The sequence below is a fragment of the Fukomys damarensis genome, unplaced genomic scaffold (genome assembly GCF_012274545.1).
Source record: "Fukomys damarensis isolate Sample0158 unplaced genomic scaffold, DMR_v1.0_HiC HiC_scaffold_21, whole genome shotgun sequence".
Taxonomy (NCBI): domain Eukaryota; kingdom Metazoa; phylum Chordata; class Mammalia; order Rodentia; family Bathyergidae; genus Fukomys; species Fukomys damarensis.
This window is the reverse complement of record NW_022900933.1, coordinates 7831109-7858300: the sequence shown is the minus strand read 5'-3', so window position 1 is coordinate 7858300 and position 27192 is coordinate 7831109. Positions and strand designations below refer to the sequence as shown.

The 27192-nt window shown below is 44.8% G+C and overlaps 1 protein-coding gene across 6 annotated transcripts in view; it reads right to left on the bottom strand.

Moving 5' to 3' along the window:
* Positions 1-27192, bottom strand: part of Syne2 (spectrin repeat containing nuclear envelope protein 2) — a 310603-nt gene that overhangs the window by 39024 nt on the left and 244387 nt on the right. For all 6 annotated transcript variants that reach the window (XM_010602996.3, XM_010602997.2, XM_010602995.1 and 3 more), the window contains 12 exons: positions 26836-27040; positions 25417-25596; positions 24685-24813; positions 23158-23312; positions 22904-23048; positions 21805-21899; positions 20357-20588; positions 18231-18425; positions 16286-16411; positions 7538-7693; positions 4985-5143; positions 3829-3995 (listed from right to left, as the gene is read on the bottom strand). In XM_010602996.3, the coding sequence (XP_010601298.1) occupies positions 3829-3995; positions 4985-5143; positions 7538-7693; positions 16286-16411; positions 18231-18425; positions 20357-20588; positions 21805-21899; positions 22904-23048; positions 23158-23312; positions 24685-24813; positions 25417-25596; positions 26836-27040 (1944 nt within the window). The remainder of the gene's footprint in view (positions 1-3828; positions 3996-4984; positions 5144-7537; positions 7694-16285; positions 16412-18230; positions 18426-20356; positions 20589-21804; positions 21900-22903; positions 23049-23157; positions 23313-24684; positions 24814-25416; positions 25597-26835; positions 27041-27192) is intronic.

Genomic DNA, 27192 nt, shown 5'->3' with positions numbered 1-27192 from the left:
AAGTTATTCACCTTCTGAGTTAAGCTTCCCTCTCTGTGAAACACAGGCTGGAGCTGTGTTATTTCAGGAGCTGAGATGCAATAACAGATCTGAGGAGCCTGACAGGTGAAAAAGGAGCCCTTCTCCACTGCTTGTACAAGTGCACAACGGTGCGACCACTGTGAAAATCAACTGTGCAGACTCCTCAGACAACTAAAACTTCAAGTTCCGTATGACTTAGCGGTACCTCTTCTCAGTATCTTCCCGGAAGAATTAAAAGCATCGTACCACAGCGGTATCTGCACACCCATGCTTATAGCAGCACAGCTTGCAATAGCTAAATCCTGGAAACAGCCCAAATGCCCATCACCTGAGGAGCAGATAAAGATGATGTGGTTTTGTTATTCCATGGAGTACTACTCTGCCGTAAAGAAGGGTGAGCTTCAGCCATTTCTGGCTAAATGGATGCACCTTGAGACCATACTCTTAAATGAGATAAATGAGATACACGTTTAAATGCTGCACTGTTTCTCTGCTCTGAGAAACTGAAAGTGTAAAGACCAGAATTTGTAATAGATACAGGAAAATGGGAAGAAAATGTTCAATTTACAAGGGAGGCATGTGGGGGGGAGGAAAGGACAAGAAACAAAGAATAGAAGCAAAAAAATGGAAACAAAGCTTTTGTAAATTAGGAGGGGAAGAGGGCTGAAAGGGAGGGGAGCAGGAAAAAAAGAAGCACAACACATCATGTTCAGTTAGAAATTCCTGATGACGAATGCTACTATTCTGCATCTAAAATGCACTGATTAAAAAAAGAAAGAAAGAAAGAAAGAAAGAAAGAAAGAAAGAAAGAAAGAAAGAAAGAAAGAAAGAAAAAAAAATAGCCCTGGAGTCCTCCCCTATGTAGTCTAAAAGATCTGAACACTGGAAATGGGCGGAAATTTGATGCTTTACAGAACCCTGTGTTTTTATCAATTCTTTTCTTTTTTTTTTTGGTACTGGGGACTGAACTCAGGACCTGGTGCTTGCGAGGCAGGTGTGGTGCCACTGAGCCCCAGCCTTTCATTAATTCTTTTGCAATTTGATGAGAATGAGCCCAAAACAACAAGGTGTTTTTCATTTCTCCCTCCAGTGAAATAAACCTGGGTTCCCAAAGGCGTCCAGGGAAAACCTAGAGGTCATTTGGCCAGGGGCCCCTGGGTCTGACTTCTGTTAAACACCAGAGGTTGTCCCGGCCGCAGGAGCAGACAGCAGAATGCTGCAGCACCCAGAACCCTGTGGGCAAAGCAGGGCATCAGTGGACCCCGCAGGGCAGCTGCCGGCAGCCTGTGGTCCCAACTCTTCCCTTTCCTGCCAGCAATGCCTCTGTGCGACGCCAGGACGGGCCGTGAGGGGGTGAGAAGGCCGACCGCCTGTTCCCGAACACTACCCTGCAGGTCTGCGCGGCTGTGAGCTCCTACGCTCCCGGCCCGCTGCCTCTGACCCTGGCTTGATGCTAAGAAAAGTTATTCTCTCCCCTGCCCCTCAGTGCTGAAGGGCTTATAGTCTCACTACTCATTTCAGTATCTCAGATTAGATGGGTTAGATGGCAGGGGGCCCATACGGCTACCTGAGTTGAAATCCCAGTCTCATCACAAGCTGGCTATGTAACCATGGGCCAGTTGTGTAAATTGAGCCCTCAGTTTCCTTATCTGTAAAATGGGACAATGATATTTATCTTTCAGAATTATATTACACTTAGAGCCTAAGTGAAATCATACATAAAAAGCATACTAAGAATACAGCTGGAGCCGGGCGTGGTGGCTCAGGTCTGCAACCCCAGCACTCAGGAGGTTGAGGCAGGAGAGGATCACTGACAGTTCAAGACCAGCCTGGGCTACCTAGTGAGTTCCAGGGCGGAGTGAGATCCTGACTCCAAAGCAACAACAACAACAACAACAAAAACCAGCTGACAGCTAATATATTTCAACTCCTTGCCAATTGCAATTCCAAAAAGAAACAAAACAAAAATTGATGAAATTTCGCCTGTTTTATCTGCTTCCTATGAAGGAATAGGCTGAAGACAGGGAGCCAAAGAGAAAGGGCGGGAAGCAACCAGCCCGTGAAGCTCCAAGGTGTCCTAGCTCGGTGGATGGGGAATGTATGTCACAGTCTTCCGGAAGCGGACGCCCGATCCTGCTCTGATCTTGCTCTTGCTAGTGTCACTCAGGACAGAATGACGCTGGTGGCAAAGATACGATCCGCCAACAGAAATGATCTTACTCTCGTGTACCAGAACATGCATGCGTTCATTTCAACAAATATCTGGAGCACGATTCTCAGCCCCAGGAACGGCACAGTCAGATCTGGGGCCTCGGGAAGGAAGACCTCTCGTTACCAGGCACAGCCCAGTACGCTGCATGTACACAGAGTGGGCGACCATCTTCCAGCCGCACAGCAGGCACAGCCTCGGCTGGAAGCAGAGGGGCACATTTTGCAGGCTTGGAAACTGAGGCTTAGAAAGGTTAAATCATGCATCAAGCTTCCCTGGTGAGTAAGTGGCAAAGTCTAGTTAGGTTACTGGCATGGGCCGATGAGCTGGCCCGATCACCTCCATGTCCGTCCTCTGGAGCTCCTGCCCTACTAAAACCACGAATGACTCAGACTTCAGTGAAGAGACCCAGTCTTTGGCTAAGATTTAGTCTTTTAAAGCTTAACCCCAAACAATCTTTCTAGCTTCATGTCCTATGCTTGAGCCAACGGAGCTTCTTGTTATTTCCAGGGCGGCTTCTCTAGAGCTCAGCCCTGTGCCTGTCTGCTCACAACATGAGTCTTTGTCACTGCCTCCAGCACTGGCAAGAGCCCCACCCTTTACTGGGGGCCGCCTAAGCCCCGCCCCTCCCCAGACCGGGGAGTCACAAGGGGCTTTACATCTGCTTAGCGCTCGGATCCCTGGTCTTACTTCCGGTCATTCTTAGGCCGCTTAGCCTGGGGCCTCTGCTGAAGGAGTCAGGTTCACTGACAGTTTCCAGTGAACAGAGAGGTACAGCAAAGGCCACATTATCAACATGTCTTGTTTCCATCACTCCCCCGGGCTCCAGGCACCTCCCAGGTTCTCCTGCAGGTTCCAGATTCTGTGTGTGTTCACGCCATCCAAGCCCACCGCTAGCTGAGGCACTTGGCGGGCCATTTTGAGTTCCCAATTCTCATTTAAAACTCAGCTGGAAAAGTAAAAATTAAAACAAACAAACAAACAAAAAAACCCAAAAAACTCAGCTGGCCTGGTGAGGAGGCACCCAGCTGTGGCCTCAGCTGCATGAGAGGCTGAGGCAGGAGGGATGCTTGAGCCCTGGAGTTTGAAACCACCCTGAGCCACCCCAGTGAAAGTCCATCTCAAACAATATCCACAAAAAATAAGTCGGAGAGTGTAGCTCAGCTGTAGAGCAATCACCTAGCTCGCATGAGGCTCTGAGTTCAATCCCTAGCATCAGAAAGAAATAAAACAAATTCATATGAAATTTTACTGAAGGATACAGTAATATTCCTTTAATATCGAACTCAGAATTTCCACTCATTTCTACCAAATTTGAAACTGTATTAATACTTTTTTTCTGCCATGCTGGGGGTAGAACCCAGGGCACTGCACAGGGTAGGCAGGCACAGCACCACTGAGCCTCGTCCCCAGCCTGATCTGTAAATTCATGAAAGCACTCGATCACCTTAGAGCAGCGATAGCGAACCTTTTAGAGCTTTCAATGATATAAACAGCCTGGTGGCATGGGGGGCATAGGTTCTCCACCACTGGGCCGGTTCGCTGTGAAGTAACCACTGAATGCTAGTAGGAGGAAAACTTTTTAGGCCATTTCTTACCTTGATCCAATGACATCGAAAAGATGTTGCCAACGATCACTGATTTTGTGGAGCTTGTCCTCGACCTCAGTGGCTCTCGTTGCACTGCTGGCCTTGATTAACTGGTCACCCATTTGCTTTAACCGTAACTTGTTTTCACTGAACAAATTTATTTCTTCCATGCAGTCCTAGCCAAGGGACCCAAACACAAACCCGAATTACTACTGTAAACTCATTTCTTCTCCAGCCACAAACACACAGATGTCTCTTTAAATTTTTTTTTTTGGAGACAGGGTCTCACTATGAAGTTCAGACTGCCCTGGAACTCACTATGTAGCCCAGGCTGGTCTCGAACTCACAGTGATCCTCCTGCCTCAGCCTCCCGAGTGCTGGGATTACAGGTGTGCACCACCATGCCTGGCTAAACTTTTTTTTTTTAATTAAAAAAATCCCTCTACCTGTTAATTCTTTAGTGAGTGAGTAAAAGTTTTGGTGATGCCTGCTAAGCAAATGTGATGAGTGCAAGGCAGTAGTTCCTTCCTTTTTTTTTTTGGTGAGACAGGGTCTCACTATGTAGAGTCAAAACTGACCTGGAACTCACCATGTAGCCCAGGCTGGTCTTGAACTCACAGCGATCCTCCTGCCTCAGCCTCCCGAGTATTGTGATTACAGGCGTGCGCCACCACACCCGGCAGTAGTTCCTTTCTTAATTAGTCCCTCTGCTTCCCCTCACAGATGTCTCCTGATCTACCTGGGAACTGAGGAGACCCAGACAAAATTTGCCCTGGTATCAAGAAGTTTGATGGGTGTTTTGGGCAAATGAAGGAGAATCCTTCATTACCTTTCCCTGTGGGGTTCAGTGACCCACAAAATCAAGAACGCTTTGGCATGGATTCCCCTTAACAGTGACAGAAAAACCATCACTGGTGTGGGGTGTGCAGGGTACCAACGGGAGAGTGAGCTCTTTCTCCTGCCAGACTGGCTTCCAGAGAAAGTGTCTCTCCTTAGCACCACCCTTCCCTAACTACAGTCCCTCAGTAGGATCAAAATAGTGAGAAAGTCTCATTTCTCAAATGTTACTGCAAACACACCTGTGACATCATCCCTCTGAGCCTGACACTGAGCAGGGCGACACTCACGCTCCTCATAACCACATCCACCAGGGCCCACCCCTCACCTTCTGTAACTTCGCAATCATTTCTTCAATGCTAATATCTGCTGTCTGCAGAACTTTGTTTTCCATCTGCACCAGCCACGCACACAGCTCTTTATGCTTTTCACTGAACACGTTCCATGAGTTGAGCCTGTCCTCGATCTCCTGTTTTCGGGCGGCCACCTATATAACAACACACTTGTGAGTCTCCTGCATTCTGATCAGCGTCACTAGGGACTCGAATCTGTTTCCTCCTCTTAAAACCTAGAGCTTAATGTAAACAGAAATTTTTTGACCTTCTGATAACATACAAAGTAACCAAATACAGTTCCTGAACTGCACCTGACTGAAAGGACTTTTAATCATTGTGTGCCTATTACTATCAGGTTATGCTAAAAAGTGGAAACAAGAGACACTAAATATTACATTAACACCCACATTTTTTTCCTTATATTCGTTTATTGGTACATTTTAGGTACACAATACACTTACATTTATATTGGGAACATGTACCTTTATGTGACATACGCTGGTTCTTATTTTTTCCCCTTACCCCGGCCCTCTCTTCAACCCCTCCCTATTTACAAAGACTTTGTTTCCATTTTTTCCTTTTCTCATATTTTTCCATTCCCTACCCCTCTGGACCTTTGCTATCACCCACATTTCTTACTCTACCAATATGCATTTATTGACTGCTTACTATATGTTAATTGGCTATGGCCTAAATCCTTTAAAAACCTGATCAAACCGCTATACCTATGTACGGCCAATGTCTTGCCTATTTAAAACTATAATCCATATCACAAAATAAATCAAGAATTCGTAATGCAAATGGGCAAAGAAAATTAAAATTGTTTGAATATCTGACTTTAAACAAAATAAAGGAAAACTAAAAGCATTACACACTGTTCATTATACTGACTTCCCATGATACACTAGTTTTTGAATGGAAACCATGGAAATGTCATAAAAAATTGTGTACAGCAAGCAAGCTGACCCCAAATACCTGACGTTGCATTTCACATGAGGAATCCCTAAGCGGACCCCAACAAAGGATCCTCCTCTCTTTAGGGCTGAAATACCTGACTAAAATAAGTTTAAATAATGCAAATCAGCCGGGGATTTAGTTCAGTGGTTCCGCTGCCTGCCTTGCAAGCACAAGGACCCGAGTTCGATCCCAGTACCAAAAAAATAATAATAATAATGCAAATCAGTCTTACTAAATGTACAAAGGTCTTGAAAACTTTAAAAATTTTTAAAATTTTAAGGGCTCTTCTGGTGGAGTTTTAACACCTACTTTATTATTAGTATTTTCCAGTGCTCAGGGCCTTGCACATCTGGGGTAAGTACAGTACTCTCCCCCGAGCTAAACTCCAGGGGCCCAATACCTCATTTTATAAAAGGGGAAAGCAAGGTTAAAACCACTGAGATTTTCTTGCTATGTACAAAAACAAAACTCAAAAACAAACAAACAAACTGCTTTTTTCAGAGTGAGGCAAAAGATACCAAATGCCCGTACAAGCTTTCCAGCCAAACATGTTTAAAAGGCTTGAAAATCTATCCCTAAATAAACAATCTTTTTGTTTCCATTCTTCAGGGCATCTATTTACCTTAGCTTTGAAATGCCAGGCACTGTGCACAGGCCCCTCCTGACTGATGTCAGAATGGTAACAATTAAGAACATCTGGTCCCCACTCTGCTTCTACCTTAACTCTGGAAGCATTTTTCACACACACTGAACATTTTCTTTCACACAATCTTGAATAAAAAAACTTTTAAAAGGATGTTTAAAATTAGGTTACCTTGTGATGACTACACTCTAAATCAATTAAGTTCTTGAAAGGTGTCTTACTTTATTAAACTTCAAAAGTGTCTGGATTTGTGGGGGCGGGTACCGGGGATTGAACTCGGGAAAGGCGTCTGAATTTTAAATTTTAAACATTTTTCTTAACTCACAAAAAATAAGATTAAGGAATTTATTTCCTTAGAAATACATGTCTTAAAACAGCTTTATTAAGACTTCTCGAATCCTTTAATCTCATCTTGATCCTGTCACAAACATAAACTGTGTAATACTCCTGCCACAAGCCCATTCTTAGCGGCAGAAGTGATCAGCTGGGACAGCACAGCCAGGCTCACTACTAGGAGAATTCGAAAGCCCCGCCTCTTGAGATAAACAGTGCAGCGGAGGAAAGCAGAGCCCTTCCCTGTACACCCGGCCGGCCAGCCTGCAGCAGGGATCTGGCTGCTGTGGCCAGGACAGACCCCAGAGGCAGGTCGGACTGGTAGATCTTCTACAATACAGGCCGGTCCTCGTCACCTACAAGAGCCAGCGGGCAGAATCTGCACATCTGATCACCACTGCAGTGTTTCTCTCTGCTTCAGGTGAGTTTTTAAAAAGCTCATTAAAAATGGGCAAAGTTCCCGCATTTAGCGCTGTTGAAACAAAAGGGTCCAATCTGTCCAACCCCGGCGCGGCCTGGTCCTACGGGAATAGCCGCAGGCAGAAACGCCCCAGAAAGGGCCCCTGGGCTTCTTGGTCACCCCCCAGCAGCCGGCCCCGCAGCTAAGACTCACTCGGAGGCAGAGGTCTTCCCACTGTCTGTGCAGGTGCTCAGCCTGCTTCTGCAGGGCCAGAGCGTCCTCGGCCAGAACGTGCGTGCTCAGGTCAGCCTGCGCGGTGTGGAGCTCTCTCCAGGGCTGAGTCCAGTTAGCCAAAGACTTCTCCAGGTCCTGCGTTCAAACACGGGAGGGGCGGGGTCAGCGAAACCAACTCCAGCTGCCTTGGTTTCCAAACCTGCAGCCAAGCCTTTGATCAGCTCCGGGGGAGGGAGGCCAGGAAGGGGAGGGACCCGGGGGTGAGGAGCCGCCGCCAGCCCTCGTCCCGCTCCGGCTCCAGCTCCATCCACCACCTCAGGTCGCAGGGTTCTTACAGGATTCGTTCTTTTTAAAGTCACGCAGGTGTCTACCTTTGTGTACAGTACAGTACTTGTGGAATCTATCGACGCTCCACGCACACATTTTTAACCTGGAAATGACGTTACAGATGCCTCGTGTGGAGTGAGAATAACTAAGCAATAAAGCTGGTGCTGTGACCACAACTGCTGTTCAAATCCAATTATTTTCAGCTAACTTTCTAAAAACCAATGAATATGATGGGAGAAAAGTAATTTCTTCTGACGTGGGAACAGCTTTCCTTTATTTCTGTTTTTACCCAGGGCCTCATGCATGCCACCCAAGCTCTACCACTGATTTGAGTTATATCAGCTCCACCTATCTTTTAAAATGGTTGAAGTGGTTTTCAAATTAAAACTCTCAATTCTAGGATTTAATTAAGAAAATTATTTTGCCATAAAGAAGGTAAAAGGAAACAGTCAAACCACTCAAAAGTCTTTCAGGTGTTATTGTTTATGATTCTTCATATATGGCATTTTAGAGGTTTCCATTCCTACCTTTCAGCTCAAATCTGAAAGAAGTCATTTACACTAAAAATTAGTCTGAAAAGTGGCCACAATAAATGGTGAATTCTGATGAGTTTTAGAGTCCTAAAGGTTACAATGGCTTGATTTCACAGTTTGCCAATAAGAATTTGTGTTTAATAAAATGGTCTAGAGTATTTTATTTTATTTACTGGTACTGGGGGTGGAACTCAGGATTGCCAGGCAGGAGTGGTGCTGCTGAGTCACATCTCTGGCCCTAGAGAATTCTTTTTAAAGGTGTTACGGAGAGGAAGAAGTGACATTTTTGTCAGAGAAAAATCTTTCCTTTAAAACTTGGTTACCTAACTTTAGACTCGTGATTCCTTTTAGATGTACGATTTCATTACAGTGCAGGACAACAGCTGAGACAATGAACGGCCACCTATGGAGGCCACCCATGGGCCAGGTGTGCAACATTTCAGTCTGATACCGGGATACAGGGCCCCCCCGGAGGTGCTGGCTCTGATGCCCGCACAGTAGGGAGGTGGTTTCGGTCATGCACAGCCCGGTTCAAGCCAATACTTGCAATATTTACAGTGAAAATAATAACAGTGCAAGTGAGGCCATGGGAACACTCCCCTCCCTCACCAGATCCTGGGCGGCCCCCTGACCTCTGTCCTAAGGCTTACTGTCCAGAGGCAGAGAGGTGAATAACAAAGAGCCCTAGAAAATTCAAAATTGTGAAAGCCAAAACCAGGAGGCACGTGTGCCAGGCTCTGCCGTGACCTACAATAACCTTTCTTCTCTCGGAGCTTACTGAAGGTTCACGCACATGGACTGCGCCTCATACATCCAGTTATAACGGGGAATTCTGAGCAAGGCATGTGCAGTAGATGTAGCACCCTGTCCGTCGTGTAAACCCAACACACTGAGCGCTCATGCCGTTTTCCTGACCCCATTCGCTCACTGTTGCCCAGTTAGACTTCATTAAGTTTTGCTGTTTTTTTCCTCGTCACCGTGTGCCAAGTCCAGTTCTTTGTTTCTTGAGCACAAGAACACAGAAATCCAACCAGGGCCCCATCACCCATGGCAACAGAAATGTGTCGGACTATTTTTAGGCGGTGCTCCATGCAGATGGAACCCAGGACCTTGCGCACAGGTGAGCCCTCTACCATGAGCTATATCCCCAGCCTGGGGCGGAGGACTTTTGAATATGGGCAGTTCCATGCTTTTTTAATAAATATTGTTAAACCAAATCCTGGAAGGAAACACCATGTTTTTCTCCACATACTTTTCACTTTGATATTTTACATAGGCTGAGGCAAGTTGAATATGTGGCATGAGATATTCTTTAAGATTGCATTAGTAAATTATTAGCCTAGAATGCTACCCAGCTGTTACGGCTTGGCTCTAAACGATCATCCTCAGTCGCATGCTGGGCAGCTTGGGTGCCAGGTGCTGGGCTTTTGCAAGGTGACTGCAACACAAGGGCGCAAGCCTCGTCAGGACTGAGTGAAGGAGGGAGCCGTAATCTGATGACATTTCGGGAGGGGATGGAAATTTATGAAGCAGGGCTTAGAGAAGGGAGTTGATCCTGGGAGATTATACCTCGTCCCCACTCTTTTCTGCTTTCTCTCTCACTCCCTTTGCATCCTGATCTCTGTGAGGCGAGCAGCTCTGTTCCACCACAGCCTTCTGCCACGATGCTCTGCCAAGGGACCATGGACTGAGACCTCCGAAGCCCTGAGAGCCAAACAACCTTTTCTTTTTTTATCTTTTCTCAGGTATTTTGTCACAGTGACAGAAAGCTGACTAACACGCCATCTTTCACCCTCATGTTCCCACGAAATATTTACAGTTAATTCCCGCTGAAACTGTTGTTAGATACAACAGCAGTTTCCTTAGGGAAGACTTCTGTGATCCCTGCAGAGCTGGGACCCCTCTTTTACGATGTCATTATCTGCCTCCCGCTCACTGCAGTCATTTGTACACAAACATAAGTATGTACATAATGTAACTATCTGTTGACTTGTGTCCCTCTAGCAGACCGTACTGTCCATAGGGACAGTGACAACCCTGCTCAGAGAGGCACTGTCCAGCATCTACCCTGGGGCCTGGAGTATAGTAAATCCTCAGCACAGCTGCAAGGAAAGCAGAGTATCAAGAGCTTTCAAATGTTCATAAATAGTGAAATAAAAAAAAGCAGGGAATCATTATCAGAGGAGGTCTACTGCAGATGTTATTACAGGTGATGCTCACTACGGGTGCCAATATTTAAAAGAAAATTATGCTTCTGTCTTTATATTGAAATGTTAGCCAACTGACCAGAAAAGAAAGTCAGGTAAGTTTACCTCTATCAAGCCAGATAAATGCTTTGCATTGCAAAAATACCTGTACATTTCCAGTTGTTCATACAGTGTGTGATGTAAAACCTCAAGGTGATGTAGGCGAGCAGGCTGACCAGACTTTGGCTGGATCCCCTACCACAGCAGGGCAGCCGTGGATCCTTTGCCTAAGGACTTAAGTACTAGAGGGACCAAGTCCCATTTCTCTGTGCTACCATTTGGGTAACAAGAGGACCCTGAGATGAATATATATCTAATCAGAAAGTGGCCTGCACACACAGACGATACCTTTGGGAGAACACACAGCAAAGTGACTGACACTGATTGAAGACAGAAGAAAACTTTGTTATGTATCCCTTCTGCATCTTCTGAATTTTGAACCACGTCATTATATGACACATTCAAAGATTATTTAAAAATTAAACCCATCCCAAGGATTCAATCTTTCAACAAGTTTTATGAACACAAATACCCATTGTAGCAATTTTCATAACAGTACAGTTAGAATCTACCTGAAAAATGTATATATAAAGAAATTACAGACAGGGCAAGAATCCCTTATCAAAAATGCTTGGGACTGGAAGTGATTCAGATTTTGTAATTTTTTGGACTTTGAAATATTTGCACAGACTATGCACTGAACATCCATCCTTGGTCTGAAAATCCAGAGTTCAAAACTATTCCAAAATCCAGCAGCATGGCACTCAAAAAGTTTCTAATTTTCTTTTTAAGAGCTGGAAAAATTTACTGAGGGAAAGAAAGCTTCTGTCTAAGAGAGACAGAAGGGGGACCGGAAAGTGGGTTAGCCACCCACCCCCAACTTTTCAAAGATGTTTAATGCAGCAAAGCCATGCGGTGAGGCGGGTACAATGTGGAACAAAACTATAAGACCCAGTGGAAAATTACAAGGTGGGCATGAGGTGGGCAAAACCATGACCAGCCAATAAGACGACAAGTACAGTCACCCAGGTAATACTGATTAAGTGGGGCTCAAATGGGGGAGCAGGTCAGGTAGGAAGCCTACAAGGATTTCCAGTAAGGGTGGGGGCCAGGGATGTCTCCTGGAAAGCTGGGCTAAGACCTCAGCCCCCCACCCAGGTGATACCTATTTAGAATATCAATCATTGCTCCTTATCCCCAGGGAAGCACAAGGGTACAGCAGTTTCTCTCCTTTTACAAGGTCAATCTGGTGGATCCCAGTAAAATAAGTCTAGCACATTTGTCATTGTTTCCATCTGTATGACTGCTTACAGTTTGGCAGCCTCTAGGCAAGAATAAATAAAACAAAAAGTTTTTAATTTTGGATTTCAGATGCTCAGACTAGGAGTGCTCAACCTGTGTGTGTAGCATGTACATAAATCATTTCATGTATCAACTTGGCAACCAGGTTCTGGGAGTGCAGGTTTAGGAGGAGGACACTAAGCTCAGACTGTCACGTGGCTGGCACAGTCCCCGAGCAAGTGAGGACACCACACCTTGGCAGGCCTCAGACTGCTTGGGATCTTCCTGGAGTGTGGCATTTACCACGCACTCTCTGTCCGATCCTGATTTTTTTCCACTGACACATGGAACAGAAGAGTTCTGCTGGAAACTGAGAAGTGTGATACTTGGGCTCCAAACTTTATGGGAGGATACTTCTGTGAATCAGCTGGGGTAGTGATTCTGAATTCTCTCATTTCTTAATGACGTCTCGATCCTAGGCCTAATGATGCCAAGACGTTGAAAACTTCAGGGCCAAGTGTGGTGGCACGTACCTGCGAGGCTGAGGCAGGAGGAGCACAGGTTCAAGCCCAGTCTGGGCAACTTAACAAGACCTTGTCTCAAAAAAAAAGTGCTGGGGACGGGGGTGCAGCTTGGTGGTAGAACATTTGGGTCACATGTGCTTCCATCCCTACTACAGGAAAAAATTATAAAACTAAAGAAAAACATAAAACTTTGAAAATCAGGGATGGACAGGGACTTTCTTAACTTCTGACTAACACATTACCAGCAAATGTCATATTTGATTGTGAAATGTTAAAATCATTTTCTTAGCCGGGCGTGGTGGTGCACACCTGTAATCGCTGCACCAGAAGGCTGAGGCAGGAGGATCATCATGATTGAGGCCAGCCTAAACTATACAGCGAGACCCTAGCCCAAAAAAGATAAAGAATTTTCTTTAAAATCAGGAATAACACATAGGAACCAAACATCAATGTTTCTAATTCAACACTGTGGAGCAGTGACGGTGAACGTTTTATAGCTTTCAACGATACAAACAGCCCACTGCAGCCTGCACGCCATAGGTTTTCCACCACTGTTCTAGAGCATTGGTGGATAGAAAAAGAAAAGAAAAACAGTGTAAGAATTAAAGGAAGGGCCAGGGATTTAGCTCAGTAGTACAGCATCTGCTTTGCAAATGCAAGGTACTGAGTTCGAGCCCAGTATCTAAATAAATAAAAAATAAAGGAGCTGCAGATGTAGCTCTGCAGTAGAGTGCTTACTTAGCACTAAGTAAGACGCCAAGTTCCATCCCCAATACTAACATACCAAAACTGTTCAAAAGTGATGACTGTCCTTACAGACAACCAAAAGAATGTGCAGAAATTATTATTGGAATTAACAAGAGAATTTAAGCCAGGCATGGTGGCGCACAGCTGTAATCCCAGTAATTGGGAGGCCGAGGCAAGAGGATCACTGTGTGTTCAAGATGAGCCTGGGCTACATAATGAGACCCTTTCTCAAAATAGTAAAAAAGAATTTAACAAGATGATTGAATATAGGACAAATATATAAAAACTGCTTATCTACATGTTGCCACAGCACTCCGTCAAATCAGACAATACAGGAAAAGAGAACTTTTCCTTTGGTGGTGCTGGGGATCGAACCTAGGGATGTGCTATCACTGAGCTACATGCCCACCCCTTTTTATTCTGAGGCAGTGTCTTGTTAAATAGCCCCAGATTGGCCTTGAACTCTTGACCCTTCTGTCTCAGCCTCACAAGTATGCAGGATTACAAGCATGTACCACCCACCTGGATGGCAGTACTTTCAATAGCAAAAAAGAATATATCAAGAAATGTATCTGATAAAACCTATAAGGCGGACATGGTGGTGCACGCCTGTAATCGCAGCACTCGGGAGGCTGAGGCAGGAGGATTGTTGTGAGTTCAAGACTAACCTGGGCTACACAGTGAGTTCCAGGGCAGTCTAAACTACGTAGTGAGACTCCGTCTCAAAAAACCATCACAAAAAAAAAAAAAAAAAAAAAAAAAAAAAAAAAAAAAAAAAAAGCAAAAAGACAACAAAAAGAAAATTTTAGAACATTACCAAAAAAAATAATTAAATGTGACCAAAAGGAGAAATATGCCATATTCATGAACAGGAATACTCAAGGTCAAAAAGATATTAATTTGTCTTGATCTATAAATTCAACGCAATTCTACTAAACTCTTGTCATGATTTTTCACAGTTAGACAAGCCGTTTCTAAAAGTTACAACAGGGCCGGGGATTTGGCCCAGTGGTTCCACCTCCTGATGCAAGGACCCGAGTTCAATCCCTGGTACCAAAAAAAGTTACAAAAGGGCAGACATAGCTCAGTGATCGGGTGCTGGGCCTACCATGGGCAAGGCTCAGTTTGGAAAGAGGGCAGGCAGGACAGTTGGCTGGCCGAAGACCCAAAGGCATCAATATAAATGTGGGTTTATACACACATTGCACCTACAAAGAAGGCTTATTATAATGAAGCACAGTAAATCAAGATAGTCTGATTTTAAAGCTGAAGAAATGGACCAAGGAAACAGGGTTGAGAGGTGAGAAACTCCACGTATTTGGAAACTTGATTTTTTTCCCTGGACACCAGGATAACTGGTTATCTACATAAATAATGAAAAATGGAGCTTCGCCTAAGACATTCATCTTTTTAAACAAAGAGGTAAATGTAAAAAGCAAAACTTGAGAACTTACAAGGAAATATAAGATTATATTTTATAACTTAGGCATGGAAGTTTCCCAAACGAAGAGAGAGCACAAGTCATCTAGGAAAATATTAATAAATTCATCTATTTAAAATAGCACAATCTATGGCTCAGTGAGTGACACACACAACAACAGAAAACAAGGTCTCTAAGGGGATAAGGCATTTCCCACATATGTACCCCACGGATTAATATGTAAACAGGCAACTTGTTAAATCAATAAAGAAGAAATAGCAGAACAGAAAAATGAATTAGAAATAGAAATTGGCAATTCACAAAAGGGCAGGTTTGAAGGAACAGTAACATAAAAAGGTCAATTTCCTGTCTTGCAAGCACAAAGTTCTGAGTTCGATCTCCGGTACCAAAAACAAAAACAAAAAAAGCCCCAAAACTTAAACAAAAATGGTCAGTTGACTAAAAAGAGATATAATTTCACTCTTATCAGACTAGGAAATGGTTTAAAAAAAAACACCCTGACAATACCAACTCACTGAGGAAAGAAATCTATAAACTGCTTTGTATCCACACAATGCATACTACCTAGCAGCAAACATGAAGGAGCTGTAGGAATCAACACCGGTCACTCAAAATCATGAAGAAAAAAGTAGCATCAGATGTGCCGTCCACTGCTTCTGGAAAGCTTAAAACCAGAAAGCAACGCTTCTATGTTACATGGAGAACAGCATCATGGTGTTCGGAAACTATAAAGAAATGCAGAAGAATGATAAACCCAAAGTGAGGGTGTGGCCATTCTGGGAAGGAAAAGGTCCGTGGAGGTTAAATGGGACCCTTGAGCTGTATTCCTAGTATTTTATTTCTTTAGCTGGTGACACCTGTGTGGCAGTTTTGTTATTTTTTTTTTAACAGATATTTTTACAGAAAAAAAACTAGGGAGAAGGACACAAATTTTTTTTAGCCTAGCTTCAAGCATAAGACTACTTATTTCTCCTTATTTTTTCAACTGGATTCCTAAAGTCAATAAAGGAAGAAAAAATTTAAGAGACCATCCCAATAGGCTTCGGATGTCTTTTAAACACCAAACATCCAGACAAGAAAGAGATGCAAGGAGTTCCTGACCTGCGAATTTTGCCGTCCAAATTCATATCTACTTCTGCCGAGCCCCAAGAATCTAGGAATGCTGGCTGTATCAGAGAGGCCAGATACGACTTGGAAGGTTTTATAAAAATACTAGAAAAAAAAAAAAAAAAACCAAAAAAAAAAAAAATCAACGTAGCTGGTTTAAAAAAGGAATCCTTCAGTCGTACTTCCTTCTCATCACAAAGATGAGATAATTTAAAAGGGAAGAGTTTTTAAAGTAATCTCAGAGAAGAGAAGCAACAGAGAGAAAGATGACCCAAAGGAGAAAAACCGCAAGATCCTAACAACAGACGCATTTCCGCCCAAGGCTTTCTTGTCTTTATACAAGGATTGCAAAGAGCATCAACCCTGGTATCTTAGGAGATCAGGATGTGCTGTCTTTAGACAGACGACAGGAAAGTCTCTTCCAGTGGAATATGAACACTCAGACTCAACACAGGAAAAGACAGGCAAGCAGACACTTCCGTGCTCCCAGGACGGCTGGACCACGGCGCAGGCGTCAGTACCTTCATCAGCTCTTTTTCTCTGTGGAGGTCCTCGTGAAGCTCCGGAAGAGGATTTTTACTTTGTGCTTTTAGAACTTGCAGCCTGCTTTTCAACTCCTTGATTTTCTTCTCACACTGGTCCCAGGTCTGTTTGAAAACAGATTAACACTGGTAAGGACTTGGGTCTCAGGAACGAACTGCAAAAACAGAATAGCTCATTTAATGTAGCTTTTTTTTTTTTTGGTACCGGGGATTGAACTCGGGTCCTTAACGTAGTATTTCTTGTGAACCACAAAGAACCTGCTCCTTCTCTTGTACACAGTGACCTGAGCAGCAGAGGGGACATCAGGTATGGTTCCATGTGGCTTTGCAGCGTTACCTGTGGCTCCTTTCAATCACTGCATCAGATTTGCTTGGAAATGTCTCTTCTTCCCTCATCGATCGATCGAACCTTACTTCCACTTTAGTGCAGAAGTTCCCATCAATAAAAGCCTACTGGAAGGATTTGCTTTCAGCATCTCCACTCTTAGGTAAAAGCTATGAGGTATTCTGGGGGCGGTCCCGGTGGTTGGAAGCCACACTTGCTACCAGCCCCATCCAGGAAAAGCGCTCAGCTACTCCTGTTGCCTCTCTGCTGGCTCTCTCTCCCTTCGAATGCCTGGGTTTAGCAGCCCTTCTGCCTGGAGCCTTCACTCTCCGGATCTTACCCTCTGCCCTGCCTGTCACTTTCAAGTGTACTGTGAGCTGGGTGTGGTGGTGCACGCCTGGTAATGCCAGCTGTCTGCAAAGCTCTGGCAGGAGAATTGCAAATTTCAGTGCGGCCTGGGTAACCCAGTGACCTAGCAAGAACCTGTCTCAAAAGAAAAACTAAAAAAAAAGGGCAAAGGCCTTGGGTTCGATCCTAAGCACCCCTCACCCCAAAAGAAAGAAAAACTTGGAAACCAGAAGAGTCAGCGCACACTGACTGCCTATGGACACAGTGTTGAAAGCCTGGGTAAATGAGAGCCATCGCCCCTCACATCTGACATCAGAGAGCGCACAGGTGCCTGCACTCGCAGATTCAGGGTGTCTGTAGTTGACTCACTAGGACAACTTTATTTCTGAGGTTACTAAAAGAGAAAGACACACAATCAAACATTCTGTTGCTCAGCACTCTGACACCAAAACATATCTGCGGTGGCCCACGGCAAGGGTAACACACCCCACTTTAGGTGAGGCCACTTGTCCATGTCTAGTAACATCAGTGATCTGGAACTGAACTAATAAGAAAGCAGGACAGAAGCAAAGCCAAGTCCTGATCCCTCCCACCAAACCCTTCTTTCCACTGACTGCCCTGCTGTTATACACAGGCGGATGCTCGAGCAGTGCCTGCTAGAGGTGGACCTCACACAGTCCGTACACCAAATAAAACTGTGTGCTCACAGAATTAGCTTAAAGAAACAGAAAGTAAAAGACAGCCTGCTCAATAGTAAGAAGGAAGAAATAAAAACATAACACATACATTATACACCAGGGTGGACCAGATGTGGAATGTGGGCTTTGTGTATTAGTTTTCCATGGAATGTGAACAAGTTTCATAAAAGTAAAGAGTGTGTGTATGGGTTGCGGGGTGGGGGGGACAGTACTGGGGATTGAACCCAGGGCCTTTGCACTGAGCTACATTCCCAGGCTTTTTTTATTTGATATTTTTGAGACAGGTTCTAAGTTGCTAAGTTGTCCAGGCAGGACGTGAACTTGAAATCCTCCTGACTCAGCTTCCCAGAGTGCTGGGATTACAGGACAGTGCCACCACATCTGACTAAAAGTAAATATCTTAATAGCATCTCAAGTACTTGACACTGTGTTTTCAATGCTGTATTACCTTGTAAAGTAACAGGAATGACTCATGGATCGAGTCTGGATAGGAAACAAAAATCCTGTATCCTAGCTTTGAATATCTCAAAAGGAAAACTGAATGGTGCTTTACCTCCACAGTGCTTTGCAGCTGTTTAATTGTCTCTCCTAGCTGGAGCTTTGTGCCCTCCCACTGGTCCCGAAGCTGACTGATTCTCTGGTCAGCAGACTCTCGAATTTCCGGGCCAGCTGTGTTCAGCAACTTCTCCCCTGTTTCCAAGGCCAGTGCATAGGTGGTCTGCCATCTCTGAAAGTAGATTTCTTTATTCTGAAAAGAAAAAAATAGAGTGATTCGTTTAAGCCTCTGATGGGATAAAAATGTGACTGTGTGTGTGTCTGTGTGTGTGTGTGTGTGTGTGTGTGTGTGTGTGTGTGTGTGTGTTTCCTCCAGAGCTTTTCCTAAGTATTAAATACACATATTTTAACAAATCGGATCATAATGGAGTCAAGCACATCATGCACACCAACAGCTAATGTTTTGCCTCGAGCACAGCATAGTACCAAATTAGATAAAATTAAAATCTTAAAATAATAAAAATAATAAATCTTAAAGTCTTAAAATAATTTCTGGCTCCCATGAGATAAAAATTTTTGATGCAATGACTGAATGTTCAGAGAAATTTTAAAAATATGCTTTGTAAAATAAAAGCTTACAAGATATGAGTATTAAGAAAATGATGAGTGTATCAAATCTGAAATGATCATTCCTACTGGTTATCACCATGGTAACCCGGAAGAGAAGAAGGGGCACATTATGGTAAACAAATATGGAAGAGGAGAGAGCAAATCAAAAAAAGATAAAATATGGCTGTGTCTGGGCGACATTGTAGATCTAAACATAACAGATGGGGACTGTTAGGGTTCAGATCTAAAACGTCTCCCACAAAGCCTCAGGCATTTGGAAGGGGGTGGTACCACGGAGTCCCCATCCTTCCAAAGGATTTGTCCGTGCTGAGTTTGGACGTGCTGTCAGGAGTGGAGCCTGGTTGGACGGGGTCACCGGAAGGGTACGTTCTTGTCCTCAGCTGCTCCCTTTGCTCTTTCTGGCTGCTGTGGGTTGGGCGCCCTTTCCTCTGCCATCCTGTTTCTACCTGCTGATTATGGACTGAAACCCTAACCAAAATAAACCTCCGCCCCTCTAAGTCGCACGTGTCAAGTATTATGTCTCAGCAATGGGAACTCAACCAAGACAGGGACTTCGGGCAGGACATTCTCTCTGCCTGAAAGTCTCTTTCCTCAGATCCTTGCCTGGCTGGCTCTTTCAGATCATACAGGTCCCAATTTAAATGCCACAATCTCAAGCCGGGCATGATGGCGCACGCCTGTAATCCTAGCACTCAGGAGGCTGAGGCAGGAGGATTGCTGTGAGTTCGAGACCAGCCTGGGCTACGTAGTGAGTTCCAGGTCAGTCTCAACTACATAGTGAGACCCTGTCTCAAAAAAAAAAAAAAAAAAAAAAAAAAAAAAAAGAGAGAGAGAGAGAGAGAGAAAAATGCCACAATCTCAGAGACCACCTGAGGCAGTGAGGATGGACTTCTTAGACACTGAGTGGCCAACTACAACCCAAACCCACTTATTAACTGCAAAGTGCCAACAGTGCAATTAAACCTGAATATGTCTGATGAGCGGCTGCGGGTGACTCGGCTCTCGGCAGACAGGGCTCTGCATGCTGGCTGCTGCACTCATACCACTGGTTCGCCACCCGTGACCCAAGGTAAAGCAGCCCCTTCCCCTCCATTCCTGACCCTGTTTGAATTATACACATAAGTCTGACTGCAATCCGATACCCTCTTGTGACTTTGCCTAGCTGTCCCGAGAGCAGGATTTTCTTAGTCCACACGGTATGCCCAGCATTGAGAATGGTGACCACCACAGAGGAGGCGTTTAATTGACACCCAATGGCTGGATAAATGAACGCACACAGTCCGGCACTCTGGGCGGCGGTGTTTGGTTTAGTGGTTTCTCTCAAGTCCAAAGGGGACCGAAAGCCCCAAGGAACATGCCACCTACTTACTCCACCCCAGGCCTCTTCCCTCCCCAGCCCGAGGAGTCTTGCTCCCCAGTGGAGGGTCTGATCCCACGGGCCGGGCACCATGCTGGGACGCACCTGGCCACCGCACAGAGCGCACTCGCACCACGACAGCACGGGGCGCACAGGCCCTGACCGCCGTGGCCCACGCTGCCCCCTGCACGCCCTACCTTCAGCTTGTGGATCAGACTCCTGGTCTGGTGGAGGCTGCAGCGCGCCTGGCCCTTCACCGCAGACAGGAGGAGGTTGGTGTTGGCGAGGAAGCAGAGCAGGACCTCCGTGGAGGCCGAGGACTGGAGCTGCCGCATCAACTCGGCAACCTCACGTCTTCTCTGCTGAATGCCCTGGGCCGCACTCCGCCACCGGTCCACCAGCTCTGAGAATTCGGAGATGAATTCTGGTCTGAGGAAAACGGATGGGGAGAGAAGTCTGGCATGAGCATGCAGGACAAAAGAAAAACCTATCAGCAGGGGACAGAGGCCCAAGTTGGCTTGACAAATTTACGTGCTCTGCACAAGCCACTCCTTCACATCTGAGCTCTGTTAGGGGCGCTCTGGGAGGCGCAGCACCTTCTGGCGTACATGCTGTCATCCCCACAGCACGCTCAGCTGCCTGGAAATCTGAAGTGGACCAATGAGACACTGACACGCAGGGCTTCCGATGCCACTGACCACTGCAGGGTGCACCTCACGCTCTTAACCACAGGGAGTGTGCTTTATTGTAACTACTCAGCTAGCTCTGTTCCAGGTAAATAATACTTTTCACATGAGAAGGATTTTTATTTATTTCGGGAAAGGCCTGCTTTGTCATGCTGATCAAATCAAATCAGATCAAAACTAGCTTGTCCTCCTGGAACTGGCTTAAACTTATTACTTAGGAGTGGGAAGAGTGGGCTTTATATTAGTTAGGCTGGAAGAAGATTCAGGGATATGTGGAGGCTGAGAGGGAAAAGTATTTTCAGGGCTGTCACCACAAGCATCAGATGCACGGGTGGCTCTATTCACGGTCAACACCGCTGGAGAGACAGCCCTTGTTTCAGATGTGCCTTCCCACTTGGGACAGCGACACTCTGAAACTTATTCTTAAATAATAGGACACTATGAGGGTGAGGACAGAGAGGAAAACATACTGCAGAGGAGTCATTCTGGGTATTTTCCCAAGGTTCTGCACTGTGACCGCATCTGCAGAGCCTAGGAAAAGCTCCATCATTGACGGCCACAGAGTGAGGAGTCGGTCCTGATGCACAGGTGGAGAACGGGCCATGAACTCTACCAGCTAATGTGCTAAAGGGCACAGATGCGGTCTGGGTTCACAGGAGGGTGCACGTATGGACAGCAGCACAGAGGGATGATTCTAGTGGGTTTTGGCACAGGGAAGTGATCATACTCCCAATGTCCTAGTATGTATTTTATGGAGAATGACAAGAGAGGAGTCTGAAGGCTGCAAACAAAATAATAAGGAGATGGAAAGGCTAATTATCTTGACTTGATTAGCGCATGTTGTATATATTTATTGATCTATCACACTGTACCCCGTAAATATGTACAAAAGAAATAAAAAGACCCGTCAAGTCTGCCCTGACCAACTGCACTCATTTCTCAAGTCCCCGACGGCTTACCTCCTCTCTGTTTCAGTTGTGTCCAGGAGTTGTAAGGACTGAGTGACGTAAGCATCAGCAATCATCTGGTTTACAGACACTTCGGCTTCTAACATCTGTGTATTAGTCAAAATATAAAACAGGAGCTAGTGGAATTCAAGTCTATGAATCTGGAACTTATATCTCATTAAAAATCAAAGCTCTCAGAGATATACAGATGAATTATTTTTAAATTATTAGAGCCCCACTGCAGGGGAAAAACACTTTCAACCATCACCTCAACATCACCTATGAACATAATCTTGAAAGCAAACAGGTCTAATAAGAACTATGCCTACATGCTTGACTTCATTGGGTGATCTTAATTTAGCAATGATTTATATCATTTACATTAAAAAGTTACAGTGAACTAATGCCTACTTCTGAAATACAGAATCTGCCTCTCACCACTAGGAGTATTTTGACTCTTTTCTTTTTTATAGTATGAAGATTGAACCCAGGTCTTTGCCCTGAGCTACACCCCCAACTCTTTAAAAAAAATTTTTTTTTTCTTTTAAATTTTGAAAGCATGTCTGGCCAATGTGCTGAGTTGCTCAGGCTGCGGTAGGACTCAGATTCCTTCTCTCCCCACCTCCCAGAGCGCTGGGATTACAGGCGTGCATTGTCACAGCCAGCCGCTAGGAGTAATACCAATATCCACCAGCAGAGGTGTGGTAGAAACTCCTCTGTAAAACACTTAAGGCTGCACTGACTACTGTTCCGGAGAAACACTACAGAGAATGAATCAGTGAAAAGGCGAAGATGAGCCGAGGTAGTTTAAGTCCGCTGGCAGCAGCACGGTCTAATATTTGCATTCTGTAGGAGCAATGTCTAAAAGCGTCCATGAACCACAGAACCTATGAGTAGCATTACTAACAAGTAGAGCAGAACAAAATGTTATAAAACTCACGAATTGTGCGAGCATTTTAAAAATGACCATCTGATAACTGGATGGGCTTAAACACGCACATTCTGCAGTTCAGAGACAGACAGGTGCTCGCTGTTTTTCATTTAGACACGATGTTCCCTGACTCCAGCCCCAAAGTGAGGGCCTCCAGGTGGCACAGAGCACAGGTTTTACCTCATATGTTTTCTGCTGCTCCCGGAGAGCCGGGAGGCTGTCGGCGGGCTTCACTCCAAGGGCCTCTTCCAGCCTCTCCAAGAGATGGACCCACTTTTCACAATAACGAAGAAAGTGCTCACGGAGTCCGGTTCCCTGAAGCTCACTGTGGAGGTTTAAAAACAAACAAAGCAGAGCCATGGAGTAAAGCCACTGCTGAGCCCGCGCAGCTTGTCTGGCCGCAGCTGAAGCCACGCAGAGGGGGATGTGCCCACCTGCAGCGGTCCAGCGCTGTGGCCGTGGCCCGGGTCCACCGCCGGTTCACGCGCTGTAAGGTCTTCACGGCCACGTCACTGAGCGGGAGCCTGAGGCTGACCTCATTCAGACGCTCCATGTCGGGCGACAGGGCCGTCAGCGCCAGCATGTGATTCTAGTTGAAAATAAAGGAAGACAAATCCAGGCTTTTGGATGCCAGGAAGACACCCACATGATGAAATCAGTGCTTCACCTCACGGATGAGGGGAAACGGGGCCTAAACAGGTCAATGACTTGCCCATCAGGAACGAGACAGGGCTAGAAATGGCCCTGAACTTGGCTCCCAAGGCTGTGCGTGACCCAGAATACCAGCCTGCTCACCTGCAGCACCTACCCAGCCCAGGAAGCAGGAGGGGATCGTACACTTGGCAAGATTAAACACAGGCTTTAAAAAAAGACCAGTAGGTGGGTTGGGGATGTGACTCAGTGGCACTGTGACTGCCTGGCAAGTACAAGGTCCCTAGTTCAATTCCCAAGTTCCGCAAAAAAGAAAAGAAAAGAAAAGAAAAAGACCAATATTAGACCTTTAGGTCCTATACAGTTTGCCAACAATCTGACCTTCCATAGGTCATATGGCATGTTTGTACATCAAATAAAAATTTGATCCTTAATATGACTCTAGTAAAAGATGGTACTTAAACTGTACGAAAATTTTCTAGCCACATCTTGGTAGAATGTGAAATCACAAGAAAGCAAAAACATCAAACTTTTATTTTTAAAAGATATTTCAGGGAAGCCTCGAGGTCAACAATACGTTAAACATCTTTTGCAGTGTCGGCATTATCGCTGCAGAACTCTGCTGTCAGAGTCTTAGGTCAGGGTCAGTAAACAGCTCGGGTAGAGGGCTGGGTCATACATATTTTAGGTTTTTGTGAGCCGTAAGGTCTCAGTAGCAACGATTCAACTCTGCCCTTGAAGCAAGAAAACTCTCAGGAGAATGTGTAAATGGAAGGCCAGGGCTGGGTTGGAATAAAACAACTCACAGTAACAGGAGGTGAACTCAGATTTGGATGCATGCAACAGCTTGCTGAGTCCTGATCTAGGTTACGGTAATCAATTCTTGGAGGAACTACAAGTTGCAGAATTCTTAAACCCTTTCATCTATTTATGTTAACTATACAGAACCAAGGTGATAAAAAAGGGAAAACACATGATTTTAATGAAAATATTTTATACTTGATCTTCAACTAACCGGATTCAATTAATCACAACAGCAATCTCTCAATTATTCTGGTTCACTGAAGTTAATCCGTAAAGATCTCAAGATTTTAAAAAATCCATAAGTTACTATGACATATTACTAAAATAGACCCCTCGGTTCTACTTTTCTAGACCTTAGAAGAATGAGGGCAGGAATGAATAACAAGTAGATGACTGTATTCAAGAGCTAATTAGGATGTGAACAGATTCAACAGTGCAACAGTAATTAGCTTATTTTTAATCTATGCTGAGTCTAAGTCCTTTGGAAAGACAAATATTGCCAATACCAGGAATGAGTCAGGATTTTCTTCTTTTTCTAGCTGGTAAAGTTTATCCAAATTTTCTTCCTCGTGTTTAATAAGATCCTGTAAAGATTCCAGCTGCTCTCCAAACTCCTTAAACTGTGAAAGAATAAACTAGAAAGAGACACATTCTCATTAGAAACAATTTTCAGGATCACATATAACAAAGAGCCTTGGGGGCTGATAAGAATTCAACCCACAACAGTCTGTTACTATCTCAAGAATTCAGACACGATTATTTGAAGACCCACGTTTCCCCCTGTGCCTCTGAGCCTTCCTGGGTGAATGGTTCACCACACGGAGGGGGAAAGCCAGCAAGTACTCTGCTCCCCGGGTACTACAAGTCAAGTCATTTTCTGCTCATACTGAGATATTGGGCCTCTATACTCCACAGCTCCCAAACTGAGAGCTTTTCACAAAGTGAATAAGGAATACAGTAAATGGCCATACCTCAAGCAGATTCTTCTATGATTCAATTTCCCTACTTAGCAATCCAAATAATCCAGATCTGGGCAGCGTATGAAATAAGTTACTTCTCTTCCCAACATGCTCAATAAAGAACAACAGTGGCTTAAGGTCTGCCCAGTGCCCATGCGACCAGAGGCAGAGGCACGCATGTTTGGGCCCTTTCCAGCAGGGTCACTTCCCAGAACGTAAGAGCTGCAGAGCAGCGTGCAGATGGCCAAGACTACACTAGAGTGGAAAATTAGGAGCAACCTCAAATTCATTTGCTTTCATAAGCAGCATCTTTTCCAAATAAGCAGCTCTCTGGAGGGCGTGCAGCTGCCCAGAAAGGAGCTCAGGGGTGCTGGACTCTGCAGGTCGTGGGAGCCGATCCAGGAGGGTGGAATTTTGGAGCAAGGCTTCCTTAGTCTCCTGCACATCCTGCTGCAGCTCCTGGAGAGGAAGAGCAGTCATAAATGCGTCCTTCTTTCCTATGAGAATGCCCTGCACCCTGCCATTCCATCAACCTCTAGGAGAATTTCTACCCTGAACTTACGGATACAGTTTTTTATTACATTCATTTGAAACAAGTGAAAAAAACTTTCTTCAAATGATACGTATCACTGGTGCAGTTCTGAAATTTGTCAGTTCTGAGCTAAAACTGACCACTGTTCAGTAGAGTTGAGGCTACTCTGGAGAGGTGGAAGATCATCTAGGAGGGCTAATGTGTTTCAATTTCTAATTACTGTATCTACTTTTTCCAGCACTCCAGGAGTCTGAGGCACAAAGATTGCATGTTAGAGGCCAGCCAGGCAACTTAGTGACTTATTAAGACCCTGCCTCAAAATAAATATAAAAATAAAAAGAAGTGAGGCTGTAGCCCAGTGTGAAAGCCCTGAGTTTAATCTCCAGTACTGAAAACAACATCTGCTTTTTATACCGTTTCAAAAATCAGTGCAATCCTGTCTCCTGCCTTAGACTGTCTGATGTAAATGGATTAATTTGCAAAAACTGTAAAATTTCAATCAGACTGATTGAGGGTTTCCTCAAAATAATAATAAAATTAATAGCATCACCTGATAATACTGTGTGCATGAAATTTCGAGATTTTTGTTTTGTTTTTAAACAGATTAGGGATGGTAATTATAAAACAGACTGGTTGGATTCTTGTCTCTTTAATTAAATTGGTTAGCTCTTTTTATTTGACCTATAGTATCATAAAAGACAAAATATATCTGGTCAACAAGTTTAATACTACAAAGTCTTCAATTTCTGGTTATTTCTTAATAGTAGGAAAAACAACTGCAGAGGAAACTGTACTGCTTTTAAATACAATCTAAAAAATCATTAAGTCCGTGGAAAAGTCATACGAATATAGCATCAAATCTATGATTATTTCTAAGGCAAGAGATTCAACAGCTATCATTCTTAGATGAGTCCATTCAGACAAGACAATTTTGCTTTTATTTCAGAGGCTGTATGAGGCCTTTTCTTTACAGATAACTGCTAGAGTGAAAGTGTGCACTTGGAACGAGGTGGTGTCGGGTCCCCCTGACCCAGCTGCTGCCTGGGCTTGATGTCTGAGCTGCTGCCTGTCCTCCCAGCCGCACCGGCCCAGCTAGCCCAGGTCCTACTTCTCCAGATTGTCCCTCAGACCCTGGGGTCTGTTTCCTCAAGGGGCTTTGCACCCACCTGTGTGTCCTGCAGGGCCAGAGGCAAGATCTCCGCCAGGTTGTTTCCAGACATGTTGATTTTTGCAAGCCGTTGAAACTTGGCTTCCTGCTGTTCCAGCCTGGCTATGGCTTCTGTGTGAGCGCTGTGATAGGCTTTCCAGAGCTGGGACAGGCTCTGGGCCTTCTGCAGCCGGTCTGCAAGGTCTCGGTTTACCTGGCTCCACCTGGCAGCACAATACAAGCAACGGAATCCTCATTCCACACTTTTCCCTTCTAGCAAAAGTGCAACTCTCTCAGGAAGTAAATAACAGGTGGATTACTAAGAAGACAGTCAAATGCTTTTAAAATTAATAGCATCACCACTACACAGACACCT